Here is an 18,485-nt window from a genome sequence, read left to right on the forward strand (position 1 = left end):
TTTTTAATGGGTTTATACTGCACTCTTTAAGAAGTATATACTGCATGGTATTTTTAATGGGCATATAATGCATTTTTAATGGGTATATACCACTTCACAAAGAATTTATATGACAACAGAAGTGGTAAATTGAACCGAAAGGCGTATACTTCCTAATGGGCGACTATCAGTCCATCCAAAATAAACATGGATACAGAGAAAAAAGTCTTAGAGAATTCTCAGGCCAACACACAGGTATTACATATCCTTCATTAAAGATGGTATTACATTCAGTCTGACTACACATGGTAACGGAGGAAAATATACTACTACAAAACTCTTGAGTGAGAAAAAAGTGAGGGACTCCCCCCCCTTCTCCCTTTTTACAGAGAGAACTGATTTTCTCTTTGATCGTCCATATGATCTATACGTTAACTGTTGTTTCCATTGACCATATTGTGGTACCCTCTTGATCAATCCATGTGATCAACAAAGCGAACATTTTTTCAGAGTTGAAGACACTTTCACTGTGGAATGATCTGAAGCGAAACAGAGAAATCATTATTGTGCTGAATAAGTATAAGCTTGCAATACTCCAGATAAATATGCATGTAGCCAAAATACTATTACTGGTCAATGTTATACAGTCTCTACTCATTAAGGTTAACCAGAATTTGGAATTAAATTCATAGTAACCGTGAACAGAAGAAAAATCCCCATTCTGATATGGGCATAGAATGCATCCTCATGTTCGATTAACCCAATCAAAAATAGAAGAGAAATAGTTGCCTACCTGGACAAGGAGGTACAACACTCTCTCTCTCTCTATATATATATATATATATATATATGAATTGTGTAAGATATGGGATCAAATTACAGGGGAGGTTATGATCAAATATGTAACATAACTGTAGATATTATCATGTACAGATTTTTGGTAACCTTATGCACCAGGGGTAAAAAGGTCTTTTCACGTCTGTCTTTAACACCGTTAGTGAACAAAATGCACTAGAGTGTCATATTGGTAAAGAAATTTAGACTACATGTCAAATAGGTAAGAAAATTTTCTTTAGGGCCAAATAGGGAACCACATTTTAAGGTAGTGTCAAATAAGGAATTCTCTCGGACCATGGGCCGACTAGGTTAGTACCCCTTGATCCAAGACACCGTCACCTAGGCTCCTCACACAACCCCACATCACGGTCCAGGCTTGGACCACATGGGCCCACCGTGTGGACTCCTGGTGGCTCTCCTCTGGCAACCTCCGGCGCTCCTGACTCCGTCTAGATGTGAAACTTCGCCTCGTATTTTCATTATATTTTTGATCACCCAAACAATGTTTTCTGTAAAGTCCAAAAACATGTAAGAACAATAACCAAGATTGGGCATCGAATTATGAAGTTAGTCCAATAAATCAATATAAAATTGAGCAAAAATGATGCAAAATGGTATAAAAGTAGCATAACATAGCCAAAATTATAAATACGTTTGAGAAGTATCACGCACCACTCTTACTCCACCTCAACATGTGAGAGTTATAAGATCGATGGACCCTTATTCATCAACAAAGACCTAGACGTCGTTGTTGCTTTAGTAAACACCATATTAAATTATCTTAGTTTTAGTTTCATTTGGTTTATAGATTAGTTTGATCTTTATTATCGGGTGGATGCAATGAAGAATATGATAAACTATTTCCAAGCATAGGGTTGGGTGGAATCATAACTCCGTTAGGTGTCAGATGGTGTTGCGGTCCTGTTAAATGTCTTCCTTTGTTATCTTGGTTCGGTTCAATACTTCTTAAGGAAAATAGTACACTGAGCCGGTATGCTTGCTGGCCGTCATGGACCTATATGCACTTTGAGAGGTGCAATACATCACCAGTGACGTCCACTAGCTATACAAGCCAACACAGCCAACATGCCAGTATATTTTGACATGTCCAACATAATATCTTGCCCCGGGGGCAATATATCATCAGTGTCCGATGTTCGTTTCAACAAATACATTACCAAAAAAAAAATAACCTCATGCTAGTGTGAAAACTGCGAAATCTCCCCATAAATGCTCACCACGTTTTCATGAAATTGCGTAATCTGCACTCATGAATACGGAAGATATTCACCACCCAGTACCGGCATGGACTCGGTCCACGAGGGAACCACCAGCCGCCCAGCTGGAAAACCCCGTCCGCACCGCACGCAGCCAAAGACCGAGCCCACGGGGCGCTCCGATCCGATCGAGTCTGACTCGGCCCGCACACATGCAGCTGCCGCCGCCGTAGAACCCAAACCACCCAAAACCCCCGAGCCAGCCCCCGCGTCCGCCTCCGCGCGCGGCGCCAAGCCGAAAAACCGAACCAAAAATGGAAAAAAGAGGGGAAGAAAGAGCTCGCGCGCCAGAGAAATGGCGCCAACCGCGCGCCCCTCTCCCGCCCTGTCTGTCTCGCCCCACCCTCTATTTCCTCGCCTCTCCACACTCCCCCCATCAAACCCTACCCTGGCTACCCAATCCCATCCATCCCATCCTAGCCCCAGCCCCAGATCTCCGCTCCCATGGCCAGCTCCGACGCCGTGTCCGTCGTCCCCGCGCCTGACGCCGCCGCCGCCGCCCCCGCGCTGCCGGCGGTCGCCAAGAAGCGGGGCAGCTACAACTGCGGCCGCTGCGGGCTCCCCAAGAAGGGCCACGTCTGCTCCATCCCCGGCCCACCTGCCGCCGGGGCTGGGGCGGCGGCGGCGGCCCCGGAGCACAAGCCGAGGCGCGCGCTCCACTTCGACGAGGCGGCGGCGGCGGGCGCGCTGGACGTGACGCCGGTGGCGGCGGCGTATCCGGCCCCGCACCGCCCCCCGGAGAAGAAGCCGAGGGTGGATGTGGTGGACGTGGATGATTCGGAGCCGGAGTCGGGCGGTGTCGGGAGGCCGGGGTTGGTGGCCGTCGGCTCCGGCGTGCGGGTGCCGGGGGAGGTGGTCATTGAGGTGCTCCGGCGGCTTGCCCCGAGGGCAGTCGCGGCGTCCGCGGCCGTCAGCCGCGGGTGGCGTGACTGCGCGAGGCGGGTCTGGCGGGGGGCCGAGGAGCTCCGCCTCCGCGCTGCCGGCGTTAGCACCATCGGGACGCTGCTGCCGCGGTGCCCCGCGCTGTCCAGGCTCGTGCTCCGCATGGAAAGGTTAGGAAAATGCACAAAAAACGAACCCGATCCGGCCGATCCACGAGCAGATCTCTATAACCAACTAATCTTGGTCGAAATGGGACGACGGACAGAACGTTCTTGCTTAATTCACCATCGCTTAGACGGACTAACGGATGAACACGCCCGATCTACGCCCAATTTGCCAATGTGTGATCCGATCTGGCGCCGTGAGATCTCACCTCGTTGTGGACCCTTGATCGGCGCCGATCGGAATCTATACACAAGCAATTCTCCACGAAGAAAGGTATTTAGACATGGTAGATATTGGAAATGGACAAGCTGTGGCGAACCTGATCTGCTTTTTAGAAATGGACAAGCTGTGGCGAACCTGATCTGCTTTTTAGAAATGGACTTGCTGTGGCGAACCTTATCTGCCTTTTAGAAATGGACTTGCTGTGGCGAACCTTATCTGCTTTGTAGAAATGGATTTGTTGTGGCGAACCCGATCTGCTTCTTTGATGCGATTTTCTTGGTGGTACATCTAGTCATGGTGCTGTGAGATCGTTATATGGATCCCTGATCAGTGCCTGACTTGATCTGTGACTGAGAGTTCATGCTAGCTTTGATGCATAATGTGTGCCCAATGCTAGATCAGCAATATGCTGAATATTTCATTGTTAGTGCAAGTGGGCACAAGTTTTTTTTTCGTGGTATCTTTGATGCATAATGCCTGCCTAGCTCAGTTTCTTGCCCTGCAATTTGTGCAAGTAAACGTATAATTCTGGTTAGTTTTGTCATAGGTTTTTGTTGGGAGAAAATATTTCCTGATCCTGTGACCTCAGGGGATTTTATCGGTTCTTTATGCAGAGCAGGAGAATCAATAGGCAGATCTTTTTTCCCCTCTGAACCTTGCACTTAGTTAGAAACTTTGCTCACTTTTGTCATACTGAATGAAATCAGCAAATGCATAGCCCTGATTTAGTTTCAAATAGTGTCAGAAAAGCAAGTATGGTTCTTCTTGCAACAAGGTCGTTAACTTGATCTAGTTCTATGGGGACTTTAGTCATGATTAGATCACACATGTTCCAACCTATTTTTTGGCCAGAAAGTTCCATTCAGTTTCTTGACTGAGAGGTATATTCTAATTAACATGTTCCTTTGGACATTTGATGCAGTGATGTTGATGCCACAATGCTTGCATGCCTTGCATTTTCCTGCCCAAACATGCAATCTCTGGAGATAAGCATGGCTGATAGTGCAGTCAACCGGATGACCGGGTACGTTGAACATCATCCCTAAATCACAAATCCTGTGAAATTCTATCTTTCCATGCATTTAGTCCTCTGAAATCTATGATTTCTAATGTTGTATCTTTAGTGTAAATGATACACACATTCACAAATGTGCACTACCAAATACCAAACTGTTTACTATTATTGCTTGAAGATGCTTACTGTTCAGAATGTTGTTTCATGCTGCAATATGCTGCCTTACTATGCTGTGCATTGTCACCATTTACATGATCTTAAAAATAATTTACACAGGATACTAAACTGTTTACTATTATTGCTTGAAGTTGCTTACTGTTCAGAATGTTGTTTCATGCTGCAATATGCTGCCTTACTATGCTGTGCATTGTCACCATTTACATGATCTTAAAAATAACTTACACAGGACAGTTTATGGATAGATTAGATGTTAAATTACAAGACCAAGTGATTTTTTAACCAACACTTGTTTGTTTAAACAGGGATGAGCTTACTAGATTTATTTCGGAGAAGAAGTCTCTGACAGTTCTTAAAGTAGATCGCTGTAGTGGTCTTGGTTTTCTTAATATAAACTCTACAAGCCTTTCAACCCTTTGGCTATCAGATCTCTCTTCCATCACAAAATATGTAAGTTGGCAAACTTTTATAATTGTTGAGTTATTTTGGTATGCTGTTTTATAAATTGATTATGTTGTTAATTTCTTACAGGTCATAAACTGTCCTAATTTGAGTGAGCTCTCACTGATTTTTTCCCAACAAGATAATGATTCTACCGATCTGATTAGTATGATGGATAGTCTGGGCCGCACCTGCTTGAATTTGAGAAAATTGCACATATCCTCAATTCACTTGTGCAATGAAGCTGTGTTTGCTCTTGGGAGTGCTAATCTCAGGTAAATTCACATATTGCTATAGTCCAAATGGATTGTTGATCAAATTTCAGGAATTGTGCTGGACTGAACTTTTAATATTATTCTTGCTTATTTCATTTCAACCACCTTATACATTTTTTTTCTTGTTTCATCAGGGGCTTGTGCATGCTGTCCTTGCTTCTAGGTAAAAAAATAACAGATGCAGCTGTTGCATCTATTGTTCGTTCTTTTACAAGCTTGGAGTTGCTTGATTTAAGCGGGTATGTGCTGGTTTTTACGAAGCCTAATGGTTTGGAGATGATATTTTGTTTTCTACAGTCATGCAAAATAAAGCCTAAACCAACACATGATACTTAAATCTCCAGATCTTGTATCACTGATAATGGGCTTGGGATGATCAGCAAGGCATTCCCTGATACCCTAACCAGGCTGCTGCTTGCTATGTGCCCAAATATCACCTCATGTAAGCTTGAACCTTCACATTGCTTGTGTTCCTTTGTTCCAGTGATTTCAGAAATATCACATTGCCCATAGCTGCAAATATCTAAAGCTTTTCCTGTTTATGTGATCTGTAGGTGGGGTCCAGGTGGCCGCAGTGCAGTTGCCACTTCTTCAGCTCATGGACTGCGGCAAGAGCTTATGTGCTAATGTGCAGCCCGAAGCACCCCGATCATACTTTGGTGATCTCAATGGGGGGATTAGGTTTTGCTCAAAACTACAGGTCACAAGGAAGCAGCAACCAACTTACCAAAAGTTGATTATAAAGCATGCTAATCTGAAAAAACTTAGTCTATGGGGCTGTTCTGCAATAGATGTAAGTGCTCAAAATTCATGATTGCTAATTTATTTGTATTCCGGTCTGTGTACACAGTGAAGCTATGTTCTTACTACTGTTCTCTTCATCTATGACAGGCCCTATATGTAAATTGTCCAGAGCTGAGTGATCTGAACCTCAACTCTTGCATAAATCTGAATCCAGGTGTGACATCCTCATTCTTGTTTGGTACTGAATTGGATGCCTCTTCAGTGTCCAAACTTATAAATGGTTAGTGCATGAGTATTTACAGCCTATGAAACATTCTGCAGAACGGTTGCTTCTTCAGTGTCCAAGCTTGAAAGATGTTCATGTCACTGGATGCCGTGACATGTTGATCGGAGCAATCAGAAACCAGGTACTGCTGATTTTCAACCACCCGTGTGATAAGAAAAACCTTAGCTGTTGCAACATTAATTGCCAACTTGTGCCTGAGCTCCTGCACGTAGCAGGGGGCAGCCTTGCCATAATCTTATGTTCCTGTTTCTAAACGAGTTGCCACTCTAAATTTTGCCAGGTTCTGAATGAGTTTGCAGCAGCAGAGCCTCGCATGCCTTGCAAGCGCCTTGCTGATGGCTCGAAGCGGGTGCAAGTCCCTCAGTTCATGCCAGAACAGGTATTGAACTGCACCTGCAATGCCGCAACACTCCCCAATCCACACCCACGTCTTTACGCAGTGTTGATTCATTGCTCTCTGTGTACTCTGATCACTCACATTCGTTAACTGTGAACCCTTTTCAGCAGTTTGAGGACGAGAAATGGTGTGGCGAGTCGCGGCGAAGCCAGTGCGCCGTGCACATCTGAGCTGAAGCAAGGCAGTCACTTGCAGAGCCAGCCGAATAGCTAGCAGTCCAACAACCTAGGGGCGCACAGGAAAAGGAAGATTAGTTAGGCTGTGATGTTGTAAAGCTGGCTGAGGGCACATAATCTGAGCCTACTGGTGTTGTAGTAAACTCTACCGTTCTTGTTTCTCTGAAAAAATCTCATTTGTTTCTTCCCTGCTGAATTCTTCTGTTAGACAATAAGGGCATGGTGTAGTGTATGCCTAGCACCCTTGGTTCATCCTGGAAAATAATCTTGACATAAATTAAATATTTATTGGTGTGTCCATATATTATTTTTGTCATGTTCCTACTGATTTGTTTAATCTCTTGTTTCCAAATGGATGCTGCTGTAACTGTAAGCCTGCAAGTGCGGGTGTAGATTTCCCAGTGTGAGCTGGCAGCTGGGGCAATTTTACAGTCGGGTCCTGGGGATGCACTTGCATTGGAGATTAGTATGAGGGGCCCAGATGGGAAGTTCCACCTGCTCTTTTTGTTTTATTATTTTTCCTGAAAGAAATTCACTCCCTTTCTGAATCGGAACCGAGCAGAGTTGAATCGGATAGGAATGAAAAGATTCTGATCCTTACTTAATCCTCTGGATAATCCAGTCTAACCAACTGCAGCGTTTTTGTCGCTTAATCTCACTCTGGAAGAACAGCACGCGCTCCTCGATCCAGAGAGGAGCCATGGAGTTGTCGGGTTCCATCGCCTGCCCCACGGCGGCTCAGGCGCGGCTGCTCCGGCCGCCGGCTGATCTTCCCTGGCTCGCCTCGCTTCGTAAGTGATCTATCCCCCTTCTCTTTCCCATCTTCCCGGCTAGCAGGTAGGGTGGTTCGGCCCCGCGATTTACTGCTTCGTCCCCGGCGCCGGTTTCGATTAGGGGATCGCCGGCGAGGCTTTGCTCTGCATACGGTTGAATTGTAGGCGGCGGCTGATTCGTAGACTGATTCTACAAACCATGTCTCCGATTATCCTGCACGACTGACCGACCTGCAGTCAGGCTGGATTATTATCCATTTTTAGTGATAAAAAATCACGACATACTAGTTACCTGTTGATTCTATTTTATTTCCAAAAAACACGAATGTGCTACTTCGATCCATATTACTTGTCACTGGTTCAGTACAAAGTTGAGGGAGTATCTATTTCTCTTATCTGTCTTTGCTGAACAGCTCAAAGGCGCAATGTCCCTGCCTCTTCAGGATACATATCTTGTAGGAGTTTTGCCGTGAGAAGCAAAGTGACCAAGGCGATGCCTTCACTGAGTGTGAGCATTCAGCCTGCATTTCCTCAGCCAGTTACTCGGGCTACATGGAAGAAGAAACACAATGTGAGCAGCCTTTTCTTCTCACACAGTTCTATCATGCGTGTTTTTTTTTGCTATGTTTGATTCCAACATCTCTTTCCAGGTTACATGCTATCAGAGACAAGGAGCTCCACAGATAGAAGCCAAGTAAGTTGCAAGTGTCATTTATGAAGGAAAACAATCACCACATCGTCAGAATTGGCCTATTTGATTTAACAAGTTGGTCTAGCACATCCCCCAAAAGTTATATTTGAGGGCAAATCTAGCAGAACATAAGAACTACATATAAGTTGTTATTAACGTGCCGCCACCAAGAGCGTCTGGAGATCGCCAAGTGGGCTGCAGGACCCAGCCTAGCCGGAGGCGGAAGACATGGGGGAAGCACCGTCGAAGCCATATATAGCGCCCCGGAAGCCTATGCCTTGAGAGGCAGCCTGAACCAACTTGACATCCAACATCTCCAAAACCAACACCAGGGATGCCGCGAGCAAACAAGACGACGCCTTCAAGAAGGAGAATGACGCTGTGGCGTCGTCGCCGTCCGATCCAAAGAGTTGGACCTAGGGTTTCCCCCGGTGCTCAAAGAGGAGCACATATAGAGGCCATGGCAGTGCCTCCAAGGAGGGAACATCACTTGCAACTTGCAAGCGTCGCCGCTGCCAGCATCGGCAAGCCAAGCAGGGATTTTGCCCCGGCCCGAGTCTGAGCAATCCCGTAGCCACCGGATCAGGATCTGAAGAAATGGAAATCAAACGTTGGTCGGAACCGCAACCACAAGAAGGGGAGCTAGTTTTGCTATTTACTGCATCAGTCAGTGCACATTTTTCATGTTTAAAAAGGGGAAAACTACCAGGATGTGTTAATATGCTGTGATTGTCTCACCTTTTTTCAGCAGTAATTTAAACTGGATTATATCTAGAGTAGCTACATGGTGGTACATCTTTTCAATTTTGAGTAACAATGGTTGAGTTGCATCGCATGACTTGAGATGCTAACAAAAGTTCCTCTAATTTTAAACTTGAAGGTCAATGGAGGAAGTATATGATTCTTTGGCTGAGCACCTTCTTTCTGTCTTCAAGAGTATCGATAATCTTGATTCAAAGTAAGCTGTTTTTAGAAATGCTGTTGGGGACGTAGTGAATTATTTCCGTCGCAACAGTTTGTACCTGTATTATTTATATGTTTCTTCTGCCGTAGAATATCGATTCTTAACATTTTTATCAATAAGTATACACTGTTATCTGTTCGCCATTAGAAGCAAACAGAAACATAATATTTTGGTCCAACCTATTTTAGAGTCTAACAGGAGCTGGTTAACTGAACACAGTATTTTTGGTCCAATGCTATACAAGAACTGTCTGCAGTTTCTTCCTGTTAAATACAGTACCTTACAAGCACCTAGTCAGACAAACATGTTGAGTCTGAAATACAGTGGATCTTTAAGATGTGGATATCATTGAAAACAAGGCATCTTTATCCATTTGTTATTCAAAGCATAAAAATGAACCTTATCAATGTAGCTTGTCCTCCTCTCCCTTTATTTCTCCTCCCATTTCCCTTTTTTGGGGCAACTGCTATATTTAACAATTAAGATGGTAAACGAAGAAAATCTGATGAAATTACTGGAACAATAGCTTATGTTAGCTCTCCTGATAGAAATTATTGAATCGCAACTCTGCTGATCCACTTAATAATACCACTCGCAAATATTGAACAGATATATTGTTGGTCTGGCTGGCCCACCTGGTGCAGGCAAGTCTACTGTTGCCTCTGAAGTGGTTCGACGCGTCAATATGCGTTGGTCTCAGAAGCATACAAAAGATAGTTCACTGAATTCAAATGAAGATATTGCGACAATGCTTCCCATGGATGGTTTCCACCTTTATCGATCCCAGCTTGATGCAATGGAGGTTTGTTCTCTGTTGAGAAATCCATTTTGTATTTTTCTTCTAAAGTTATTGACACAATGGTGCTTTTAGGATCCAAAAGAAGCACATGCAAGAAGAGGAGGTGAGAAGGGTTCTCCGCTTGATATGTTTTAATAAAATATTGTTTTCACAAAGTACTGACATTTGATTTGTTAAATTTAGCACCATGGACATTCAATCCATCACTTTTTCTGAAATGCCTACAGACCCTAAAGGAAGAGGTATTTACTAATTTCATTGTCAAATTATATGAATTCTGCAGCAGTAAATATTTTCGAGCTAACATCTTGGTTCATAGGGGTCAGTCTATGCTCCATCATTTGATCATGGTGTTGGTGACCCAGTCGAGAATGACATATTTGTAAAGCCGCAGTAAGTTATTTTGCAGAGTATATGGACATGTTTCTTAGCTGACTTAATTGGAATGTAAAACCTGCCCAGATTATTCACAGTAATTAATGGTGCTGAACTACCGACTGTAGTACCTTTTACAGCAACTTGACTTTTGCATGTCCTTTCTGCTATATAACATTGCAATGTCCTAAGCTTATTTTATTTGAAGCAGTGTCCTAACCTATGACGGCATGTGATTGTTCTGCTATTAATCTTCATCAGAAGTTAACCTCGCTATTTCCACTTCTGTAGTTTCGACGAGAATAGACCCTACAACTGTCATAACTTCTCCACAGTTTCGCTACATTACCGTGATACAGATGGTGCTTGACCCATGCTTTTTGCTACTTACTATGATTTTGTCAGGCACAAAATAGTGATCGTCGAGGGGAATTATTTATTACTGGAAGAAGATTTTTGGAGGGAAATTAGAGACATGTTCGATGAGAAATGGTGAGTATGCAGGTTTCACAACCATATGTGAGAGAAATACAATTTTATCAATCATGAATACCAAGTCTATGTAGCTCTTCAGTTTCATGTAACACAATACACCCTTGTTTGTTCATCTCAAAAGGGATAAATTGTGTTTCTAATAGCCAAACTTTATCGTCTCAGGTTCATTGACATTGACATTGATGTCTCCATGCAAAGAGTGCTCCAGAGGCATATTGGCACAGGTTTGCCTCATCCACGATTGCTTTGCTCCTTTGAGATGCACTATCATTTATGTATCTAATTCCATTTTCTGCCCTGTTACTGTTTGCCAGGGAAAGAGCCAGATGTAGCAGCATGGCGGGTAATTATCATCCTCCATTCTTGCCTCTCACACAAGAACAAGCATATGCTCCTTACATACAGCCACATAAAACGCTCATTCAGTGTCTTATGTTGACTTTATAACCTGTGCATTAGCTTAGACTTGCATATTTCATCTAATAAACAATTCATGCCAAAATGGTTCATTTGTGTTGCTTGTTTGTAGGATTATTTGATTATATTGTTATACCATATAGGAAAACCTACATAAGTAGCTATTCCGTAGGACATTTTCGGTTAAGCATATGCCATCTCTGTTGAACGAAGACATATTTTTTCATGCTTCTAATCGCAGAGTTTCTGAACACTACAACTTCTTACCGTCTCAAAATTTGTCTTGTGAATCAGATTTCATACAATGACCGGCCGAATGCTGAGCTTATCATGGAGTCAAAAAAGGCTGCAGATCTTGTAATCAGATCGGTGGACTACTGAAGCTAGACCCCATGTTTCTGATGGCAATTTTGATTTTCGGTAATAATTGTTGCCCTATGCCGATGTTTGTACATAGAATAAGTCAGCTGGCTGTTTCCATCCGTGGTGATTTAGTGCATAGAATAAGGTATTCCCCCATCAATTTGTTCTCGAGGAATAACTCAATAAACGACATCATTTTATTTTAACATTTCTGTCTGTACAGTTCTGAATCCATAAAGCTTCAGTGATAATAAATGGTTGTAGTTTGCAAATCTGGAACTTCAGTTCATGTGTTGATGGTAGTTTGTTGATGCAGTAGGTTGTGTATAAGTTGCAACCTTAAGAGATGAGTTACCTAGTTAATCAAAAGATGATCCTTCACCATAGGGCAACTGATTCAGAACTTCAGTTCGTTTGTGTTGCCTGTTTTGTAGGATTATTTTATTATATTGTTATACCCCAGGAAAACCTACAAAAGTAGCTATTCAGTAGGGACATTTTCGGTTCAATGAAGTCATTTTTTTCGGAAATGTTAACGCCCACACGTATGGGCGTTTGCACATCGCCCACACGCCTCCATCACCACTCATTTAGATGACATCGGCAGAATTTTTTTTGGTTTTCGGCTTAAAAATGTTGTATCTCCTAAATAAAGAAGCGAACTAAAAATCCGTTTTCACCATTAAATCCGTCTCGACGAGATCTTCAAAACTAGACCCCATGTTGATATGTTTCGACGATTTTTTTTTTGCCAGAAGTTGCCATGATGTTTACACTGCAGTTGTCATAGGGCTTAAACTAAAGTTGCCATGTGGCAATTTTAGTTTGTAGATCATGGCAATTTTAGTATTTTGATGATGGCAGCTTCAGTACTTTGACTATGAAAATTATTTTTTGTATGAACCATGGCAATTTTACGTGCATGTATCATGGCAATTTTAGTTTATGGTTCATGGCAAGTCTAGTTTCTTAATTCCCCGTTTTATAAATGTCAAAATTTACATTTAAATGTAGAAGAAAATAGCTGAAACATATCATGGCAACTTTAGTGTAAACATCATGGCAATTCATATGCAATAGACATGATAACTTTTAATCCAAAAAAAATTTCATCAAAACATATCAACATGGGATTTAGTTTCGAATATCTCATCGCGAGGGATTTAATGGTGAAAACGGATTTTCAATCGGATTTTTCGTTTAAGAGATAAAACATTTTAAAAACTGAAAATCCAAAAAAATTCCTACATGCATGCGATGACGTGGCAATCTGTTTACATTAGAGACGTGTGTTGCGTCTCCCTTACTGCCACACGTGTGGCAGTTAGCGCGACCCTTTTTTTTCATGTTTCTAATCATAGAGTTTCTGAACACTACAACTCCTTACGATCTCAAATTTTTTCTTGTGAATCAGATTTCGTACAATGACCGGCCGAATGCTGGGCTTATCATGGAGTCAAAAAGGACTGCAGATCTTGTGATCAGATCGATGGACTACTCAAGCTAGACCCCATGTTTCTGATGGCAATTTTGATTTTCGGTAATAATAGTTGCCCTATGGCGATGTTTGTACATAGAATAAGTCAGCTGGCTGTTTCCATCCGTGTTGATTTAGCGCATAGAATAAGGTGTGCTCCCATCAATTTGTTCTTGAGGAAGAACTCAATAAATGACACTCTTCAAGTATCTAATCATTATATCATTTTATTTTAACATTCCTATTTGTAACATTCCTGTTTGTATACAGTTCTGAATCCATAAAGCTACAGTGATAATAAATGGCTGTAGTTTGCAAATCTGGAACTTCAGTTCATGTGTTGATGGTAAATTGTTGATGCAATAGGTTGTGTATAAGTTGCAACCTTAAGAGACAATCTATCCAGTTAATCAAAAGATGATCCATGGCTTGGAGGAAACAATAAGATAACTGCTTGTTTCCATCCATGGTGATCTGTGTACATGTATAATCTATTCCTCCACCAGTTTGTTCTTGATGCACAGTTGAGGAATAATCGAATAATTTCTGTTTATTCTACTGATAAGAGATAGTCTTGCAGCATTTATCTAATAATATTATTTATTTCAGCAGTTTTGTTCGCACAGTTCCGAATCCGTAAAGCTTTGGTCTAAAATGCCAGCATGGACGCAATTCATGCTCTGATGGTAAACTGTTGATGGATGCTAAACATCTTGTATGTTGCAACCTTAAGAGTCAAACTATCTATTTGCTCAAAAGACGACCCATGGCCGGTAAGAAACAATAATATCCATAGTGACCACTTTTAACTGAGCAATTTCTTGGTGGAAGCAACACAAGATTGCCTTGAGAGGAGGACAATGTGCACTTGAAAAGACTCAAGGCTGGCATCATTACCAGGGGACATGATCTCCAAAGGGAAATATGTTTTGCTTAATCTAACATGCAAAGTCACCTTTAGTTGGGGGAGATACTCATGGCTAGGAAGGTACAGCTGAAAGTTCCCAGAAATCATGGCAACACCCTCCAGCACTTCATGTTTTTCTTTTGTTGGCCTTCTCTAGAAAACAGGGAAAGGACAGCTCAACTTTGTCCAACCCTGCACCCTTTATCATGACACAGGGCACAATGCACCAAACAATGGCATGTATAATAATAGTACATGACAGCAAAAGATGCAGCAAAGTGTGATGCCTCATAATACTGGTGAGAGCTAGTGATTGGCATATGAAAATCAAGTGTGCACATGGGATGCCTCTGTGCATCCCTCCCCTCCCAGTTGGCTCCAAGTCTAAAGAAACATGGACAGCCAAGTTGACACACACATTGTTTTGTATGTCGACAATGCACCACAGAACAAAGCATCTCTATTCTACCATCGAATCCTCTCATGATTCTTCAGTGGAACACCATTATAAGTTCACAACACCAGAATGAATCATGTCAAAAGGAAGCACAATGCAAACTCATAACACAATACAATTAACATTTAACACCTTGCAATAAATATTTGTTTTGTTGATACACCATGCTGATAATTAAACAACTTTTGATGGACAAACTGCAAGAGGAAAAATAGGGCGCCTTTGCATTTTGTGCCAAGAAGAGACATAAGAAGAGAGGGAAAAAAAAAGGAAGAACAAGCAGAGCAAAAAAGAGAAGACACAATTATGTGGCAGACAGGTACAGATACATCTCACATGTTCTTGGCTTCTTCTTTCTTATGTATATAACAAGATGAGACTTGGGACTGGACTGGAAAAGAGAAGATCACAAACCAAAATGACTTCACTGATCAGGAGATACAGACTTAGACTTAGGACAGAGAATATGATACAGGGATGAGCAAGCAAGGTTATAGGTATTTTGATTCTTGCATAACATTTAGTGCATCCTCTCCTCAGCTCCTGTTCTTGCATTTCTCCATTGCCCTTGGTGCTGAAACAATTCAAAACAATTCACGATCAAAACAAAAGTCGGCCCAAATCTTAACAAAACCTCTAGAAAGAAAAAAGCATTTCATCTGCTGATCTGAAACTTAAGGGAGATCTACTGACCAAGGCCAATAGCTTCTGATCCCTTCATTATCCGAAGGCGCTTGCACGACTCGACGAACATCCTGAAATTTTAGAAAAATGGAGCGTTAGATCAGACCGGTACTCATCAAAGATTCAAAGTAGCACTTCAGATGTTTGAAATTAAGTACACAAATGGAGAATTATGCATATGGAGAATCAAGGATGCAGCACTCACTCCCACGGGACGTCGCCAACGAGCATCCAGTCGCCGTCCTTGTCCTCGTACGTCGGAACATACTCGGATCCATTGAGCAGATCCATCAGCTTGCTCTCGTTCATGCCGTTCATCCCTGGAGTTCCACAGTTTCCTGAAGTGTGACAACACGTACACTGGGATTAATATCTAATTCCAGAGCATCAACAGTAACTCGGGAAATACATAGTGCTAGTTCAGAGCAGTTGTTATGGTCTAATTAACAACGGGAAGTGCCGAATAAAGTTCCGTATCAAATCAACGGAACACAAATCTACAATCACCACAACAGAGAAAAACCAATAATTGTTGTTTTGGGAAACCAACCATTGGTTGCATCTTTTTTTAAGATGCACGCTCCAACATGTTGGATTATTGCTTACTGGGTATCAAGTTACAACGACTCATGCTAATCATGAACCAGCCAAAGATAGCTAGCTGAGTGAGCAGATGCCATGATCATGAGCTTGCTAGCTGTGTGTACATATGGTAGAGAGACAAGGACATTATGCCACAGACAGGGAAGACACCTACCAAGGAATAGGATCGACGCAAATCATGCACCCCTGGCAAAACCACATGGTGACCACCACCACACATGCAAATGGAAGTGCAATCATATACACAAGTCATGCATGCATGTACCATATATAGCCAGTAACTTTATAAATATGTTGTGATCTTTTTTTGTGTATAAAAGTTCAGGAACACTACAGCTAGATACTAGATAGAAAACAAAAGCTAGATAGAATAGCAATCTTGTTATAAATAAATGGGACTAGGGTTTAGGAAACACAGTTTTAGAAAATTCAGCGGTCTAATATGCACATTTTTTTAATATTTTTTTTACACACATATATATGCGCTCATGTGAAATTTCGGTGTTCCGAACAGGCCAAGAGCGTAGAAATATATAGGCTAGTTATAAATGAAAATGTTGCGGCTGCTCTAGTATTGTGTTAGAGATATGTAGAGAAGAAGCATGCATACCGATGGTGAAGGAGCTGAACATCTTCTCGAGGGCCTTGGAGAGGTCCTGGTAGGTCTTGTACATGTTGAGGTCCACCTTGCGCAGGTAGGGCGCGCCGTCCATGCTCACCTTGACGAACGCAGCTGCCGCCGCCGGCGACGACTTCTCCGCCAGGATGTTCTTCCGGAACGACCGGACCGGAGGCCACCCCACCACCTGCGCCCTGGATAAAATTAACCGCCCAAACGATTTGGTTAGTTTTAAACATGTTATGTTAAACTAACATACATACATACATGCATGAGTTCTTTCATGATCCATGAGGTGCAAATATATAAAAATTCAGATCCATTTTGTTCCCCCTTCTCTTCACTCTTCTATCAAACGAAAACTTGTGTGGCAACGCATGACATGCATGCAACCTTTGTCCTCTCGTTTCTGTTATCCACACATGGCACATATATGCACATACATCTCCACAGCACATCTTCAACTGTTTACTCAGATGAATAAAAACAAAAACTACTGCATATGGTTACTTTTTACCTACCATTTTCTTCTTCATACTATATATATCTACTAAAGGTCTAAAGTAACACAGAATATATATAGAATGCAATAAGTTTGAGCCTGATTTGTACAAGGAGGGAGGAGATGAGGACGAGGGGTGCAGATAGATCTAGAACGCCGAACCCAACAAGGTGGGGCCATGCCATATCTTGATACAGTGCATGCCATGGCCGGGAAGGAAGGGGCAGTATGGGCAATATGGCAATCTATTATCTTTCTCCTCCATGGCATTGTAGCGTGAGGACAGGATACGAGTGATATGGGGATGATGGCGACGTGGACAAAAAAAGTAAACCGTGCGAGAGGAGGGAGGGGCAGCAGTGCAGTGGAGTGCAGTGTGCGTGGCTTTCTTTTATCGTGTCGGCACTAGGCACTGTCCCCCACTGCCCCACACGTAACATGCTACTGTCTCTCTGCTGGCCACTGCCACTGCTGCCGCAGATGGAGATGGATGGATGAATCTCTCCCTAGATCTCATCTCACCCATCATCTCCTCTCTCTTCCATGATCAGTGCTCGATCTGAGATGATCACCGAACATGCATGGACTACTCAGTACAAGCTAGATCGATCGTGGCGAGAGAAGCAGAGCGATTCATGCCGTTAACTGCCCGTTAATCAAGTTGGTTTTGCTCGCAAAGGAGTTAGTTAGGCTGGCGTTTTGATGGGATTTTTTTTTGAAAGCTTGCGTTACGAAGAGCCTACAATACACGAGGAAGACGAGCAGAGGTGAGCTGAGCTGCATGCGTGAGCATGCAGAGCAGAGCGTAGCAGAGAGGTGGGTGGAGTGGAGATAGAGATGGAGATGGAGATGGAGATGCACGTACTTGGGGGCGCGGGGCTTCTCGGCGGGGTCGGGCAGCGCGGCGGAGGTGACGACGCTGCTCTGGCTCGGCGACCTCTTCATCTTCCCCGCGCCGGCGTCCGTCGCCGTCTCCTCCTGGTTCTCCGCCGCCGCGGCCGCGACCACGGCCACGTCGGCCCGATCCTCCTCGGCCGGCGCCTCCTCGCCGGCCGGCTCCAGCTTCAGCTTCAGGTCGATGGTCTCGGCGAAGCCCCTCTTGCCGGAGGAGCTCCTGGCCTCCCCCTCGCCGCCGCCGCCGGGCAGGCCGAGCCGGAGCTCGGTCGCCTCGAAGCCCAGGTCCGCCGCCATTGCTAGCCGGCTCAGCTCCTCGCTTCTCCTTCTTCCTCTGCTGCTGCTGCTGCTGCTTGGTTTGCTTCGCTCGTTTCTGCGTTTCTTGGCGAGCTTTCGGGGTTCGGTTTGGCTGTTTTGAGAGGCTGCAATGCGAAAGGCGAGCGATGCAAATGCGGATGGAAATAGATAAAGAGAGAGGCAGAGGAGGGGAGGGGGGCAGGCAGAAATAATAATGGCAGCGAGGGTGTTGGTGTGGGCGTGTAGAATAATAGGGCCATGATAATGCATGGCCAGCCTCTTTTGCGCCTAGCCC

At 43.4% G+C, this 18,485-nt stretch overlaps 3 protein-coding genes across 7 annotated transcripts; 2 read left to right on the top strand and 1 right to left on the bottom strand.

The window, feature by feature from the left end:
- The first annotated feature begins 2,319 nt into the window (after positions 1 to 2,319).
- LOC125507903 (F-box/LRR-repeat protein 17-like) lies at positions 2,320 to 7,175 on the top strand. Of its 2 annotated transcripts, none has more exons than XM_048672427.1 (11): positions 2,320 to 3,145; positions 4,285 to 4,386; positions 4,860 to 5,004; positions 5,086 to 5,270; positions 5,405 to 5,509; positions 5,615 to 5,712; positions 5,825 to 6,063; positions 6,162 to 6,228; positions 6,336 to 6,421; positions 6,581 to 6,679; positions 6,808 to 7,175. In XM_048672427.1, exons 1-11 carry the CDS (start codon positions 2,538 to 2,540, stop codon positions 6,865 to 6,867), a joined length of 1,794 nt encoding a protein of 597 aa, XP_048528384.1. In that variant the 5' UTR covers positions 2,320 to 2,537; the 3' UTR covers positions 6,868 to 7,175. The 2 variants fall into 2 exon arrangements, with proteins under 2 accessions (XP_048528384.1, XP_048528383.1); XM_048672426.1 differs by having other exon boundaries at positions 2,321 to 3,145; positions 6,805 to 7,175.
- A 220-nt stretch (positions 7,176 to 7,395) lies between these two features.
- On the top strand, positions 7,396 to 14,888 carry LOC125507905 (putative uridine kinase C227.14). Of its 4 annotated transcripts, none has more exons than XR_007283109.1 (13): positions 7,397 to 7,664; positions 8,060 to 8,217; positions 8,297 to 8,340; positions 9,218 to 9,295; positions 9,911 to 10,103; positions 10,173 to 10,203; positions 10,284 to 10,342; positions 10,420 to 10,493; positions 10,881 to 10,967; positions 11,133 to 11,194; positions 11,285 to 11,313; positions 11,682 to 11,895; positions 13,165 to 14,888. XR_007283109.1 is itself a non-coding variant. In XM_048672430.1 (13 exons), exons 1-12 carry the CDS (start codon positions 7,574 to 7,576, stop codon positions 11,766 to 11,768), a joined length of 993 nt encoding a protein of 330 aa, XP_048528387.1. In that variant the 5' UTR covers positions 7,397 to 7,573; the 3' UTR covers positions 11,769 to 11,807; positions 13,165 to 14,888. The 4 variants fall into 4 exon arrangements, 3 of the variants coding, with proteins under 3 accessions (XP_048528388.1, XP_048528387.1, XP_048528386.1); XM_048672430.1 differs by having other exon boundaries at positions 11,682 to 11,807; XM_048672431.1 differs by lacking the exon at positions 13,165 to 14,888 and having other exon boundaries at positions 7,396 to 7,664; positions 8,090 to 8,217; positions 11,682 to 12,022.
- On the bottom strand, positions 14,878 to 18,385 carry LOC125507904 (auxin-responsive protein IAA30-like). The gene is made up of 5 exons (XM_048672428.1): positions 17,865 to 18,385; positions 16,489 to 16,691; positions 15,481 to 15,613; positions 15,285 to 15,346; positions 14,878 to 15,165 (listed from the first exon to the last, which is right to left on the bottom strand). Exons 1-5 carry the CDS (start codon positions 18,188 to 18,190, stop codon positions 15,128 to 15,130), a joined length of 762 nt encoding a protein of 253 aa, XP_048528385.1. The 5' UTR covers positions 18,191 to 18,385; the 3' UTR covers positions 14,878 to 15,127.
- Between the last annotated feature and the right edge of the window lie 100 nt (positions 18,386 to 18,485).

The sequence above is a fragment of the Triticum urartu genome, chromosome 5 (genome assembly GCF_003073215.2).
Source record: "Triticum urartu cultivar G1812 chromosome 5, Tu2.1, whole genome shotgun sequence".
Classification (NCBI taxonomy): Eukaryota; Viridiplantae; Streptophyta; class Magnoliopsida; order Poales; family Poaceae; genus Triticum; species Triticum urartu.

What these genes read in the sequence shown, in the direction of transcription:
- LOC125507904 (XM_048672428.1), bottom strand. Translation starts at nt 18,190, where the DNA reads ATGGCGGCGGACCTGGGCTTCGAGGCGACCGAGCTCCGGCTCGGCCTG. An exon ending in GTTCAGCTCCTTCACCATCG is followed by an intron (nt 15,614 to 16,488) that starts GTATGCATGCTT and finishes GTCACACTTCAG; the next exon opens with GAAACTGTGGAACTCCAGGG. An exon ending in GTTGGCGACGTCCCGTGGGA is followed by an intron (nt 15,347 to 15,480) that starts GTGAGTGCTGCA and finishes CTAAAATTTCAG; the next exon opens with GATGTTCGTCGAGTCGTGCA.
- LOC125507903 (XM_048672426.1), top strand. Translation starts at nt 2,538, where the DNA reads ATGGCCAGCTCCGACGCCGTGTCCGTCGTCCCCGCGCCTGACGCCGCC. An exon ending in GCAGTCAACCGGATGACCGG is followed by an intron (nt 4,387 to 4,859) that starts GTACGTTGAACA and finishes TTGTTTAAACAG; the next exon opens with GGATGAGCTTACTAGATTTA. An exon ending in TCTCTTCCATCACAAAATAT is followed by an intron (nt 5,005 to 5,085) that starts GTAAGTTGGCAA and finishes AATTTCTTACAG; the next exon opens with GTCATAAACTGTCCTAATTT.
- LOC125507905 (XM_048672430.1), top strand. Translation starts at nt 7,574, where the DNA reads ATGGAGTTGTCGGGTTCCATCGCCTGCCCCACGGCGGCTCAGGCGCGG. An exon ending in TACAGACCCTAAAGGAAGAG is followed by an intron (nt 10,343 to 10,419) that starts GTATTTACTAAT and finishes CTTGGTTCATAG; the next exon opens with GGGTCAGTCTATGCTCCATC. An exon ending in CCAGAGGCATATTGGCACAG is followed by an intron (nt 11,195 to 11,284) that starts GTTTGCCTCATC and finishes ACTGTTTGCCAG; the next exon opens with GGAAAGAGCCAGATGTAGCA.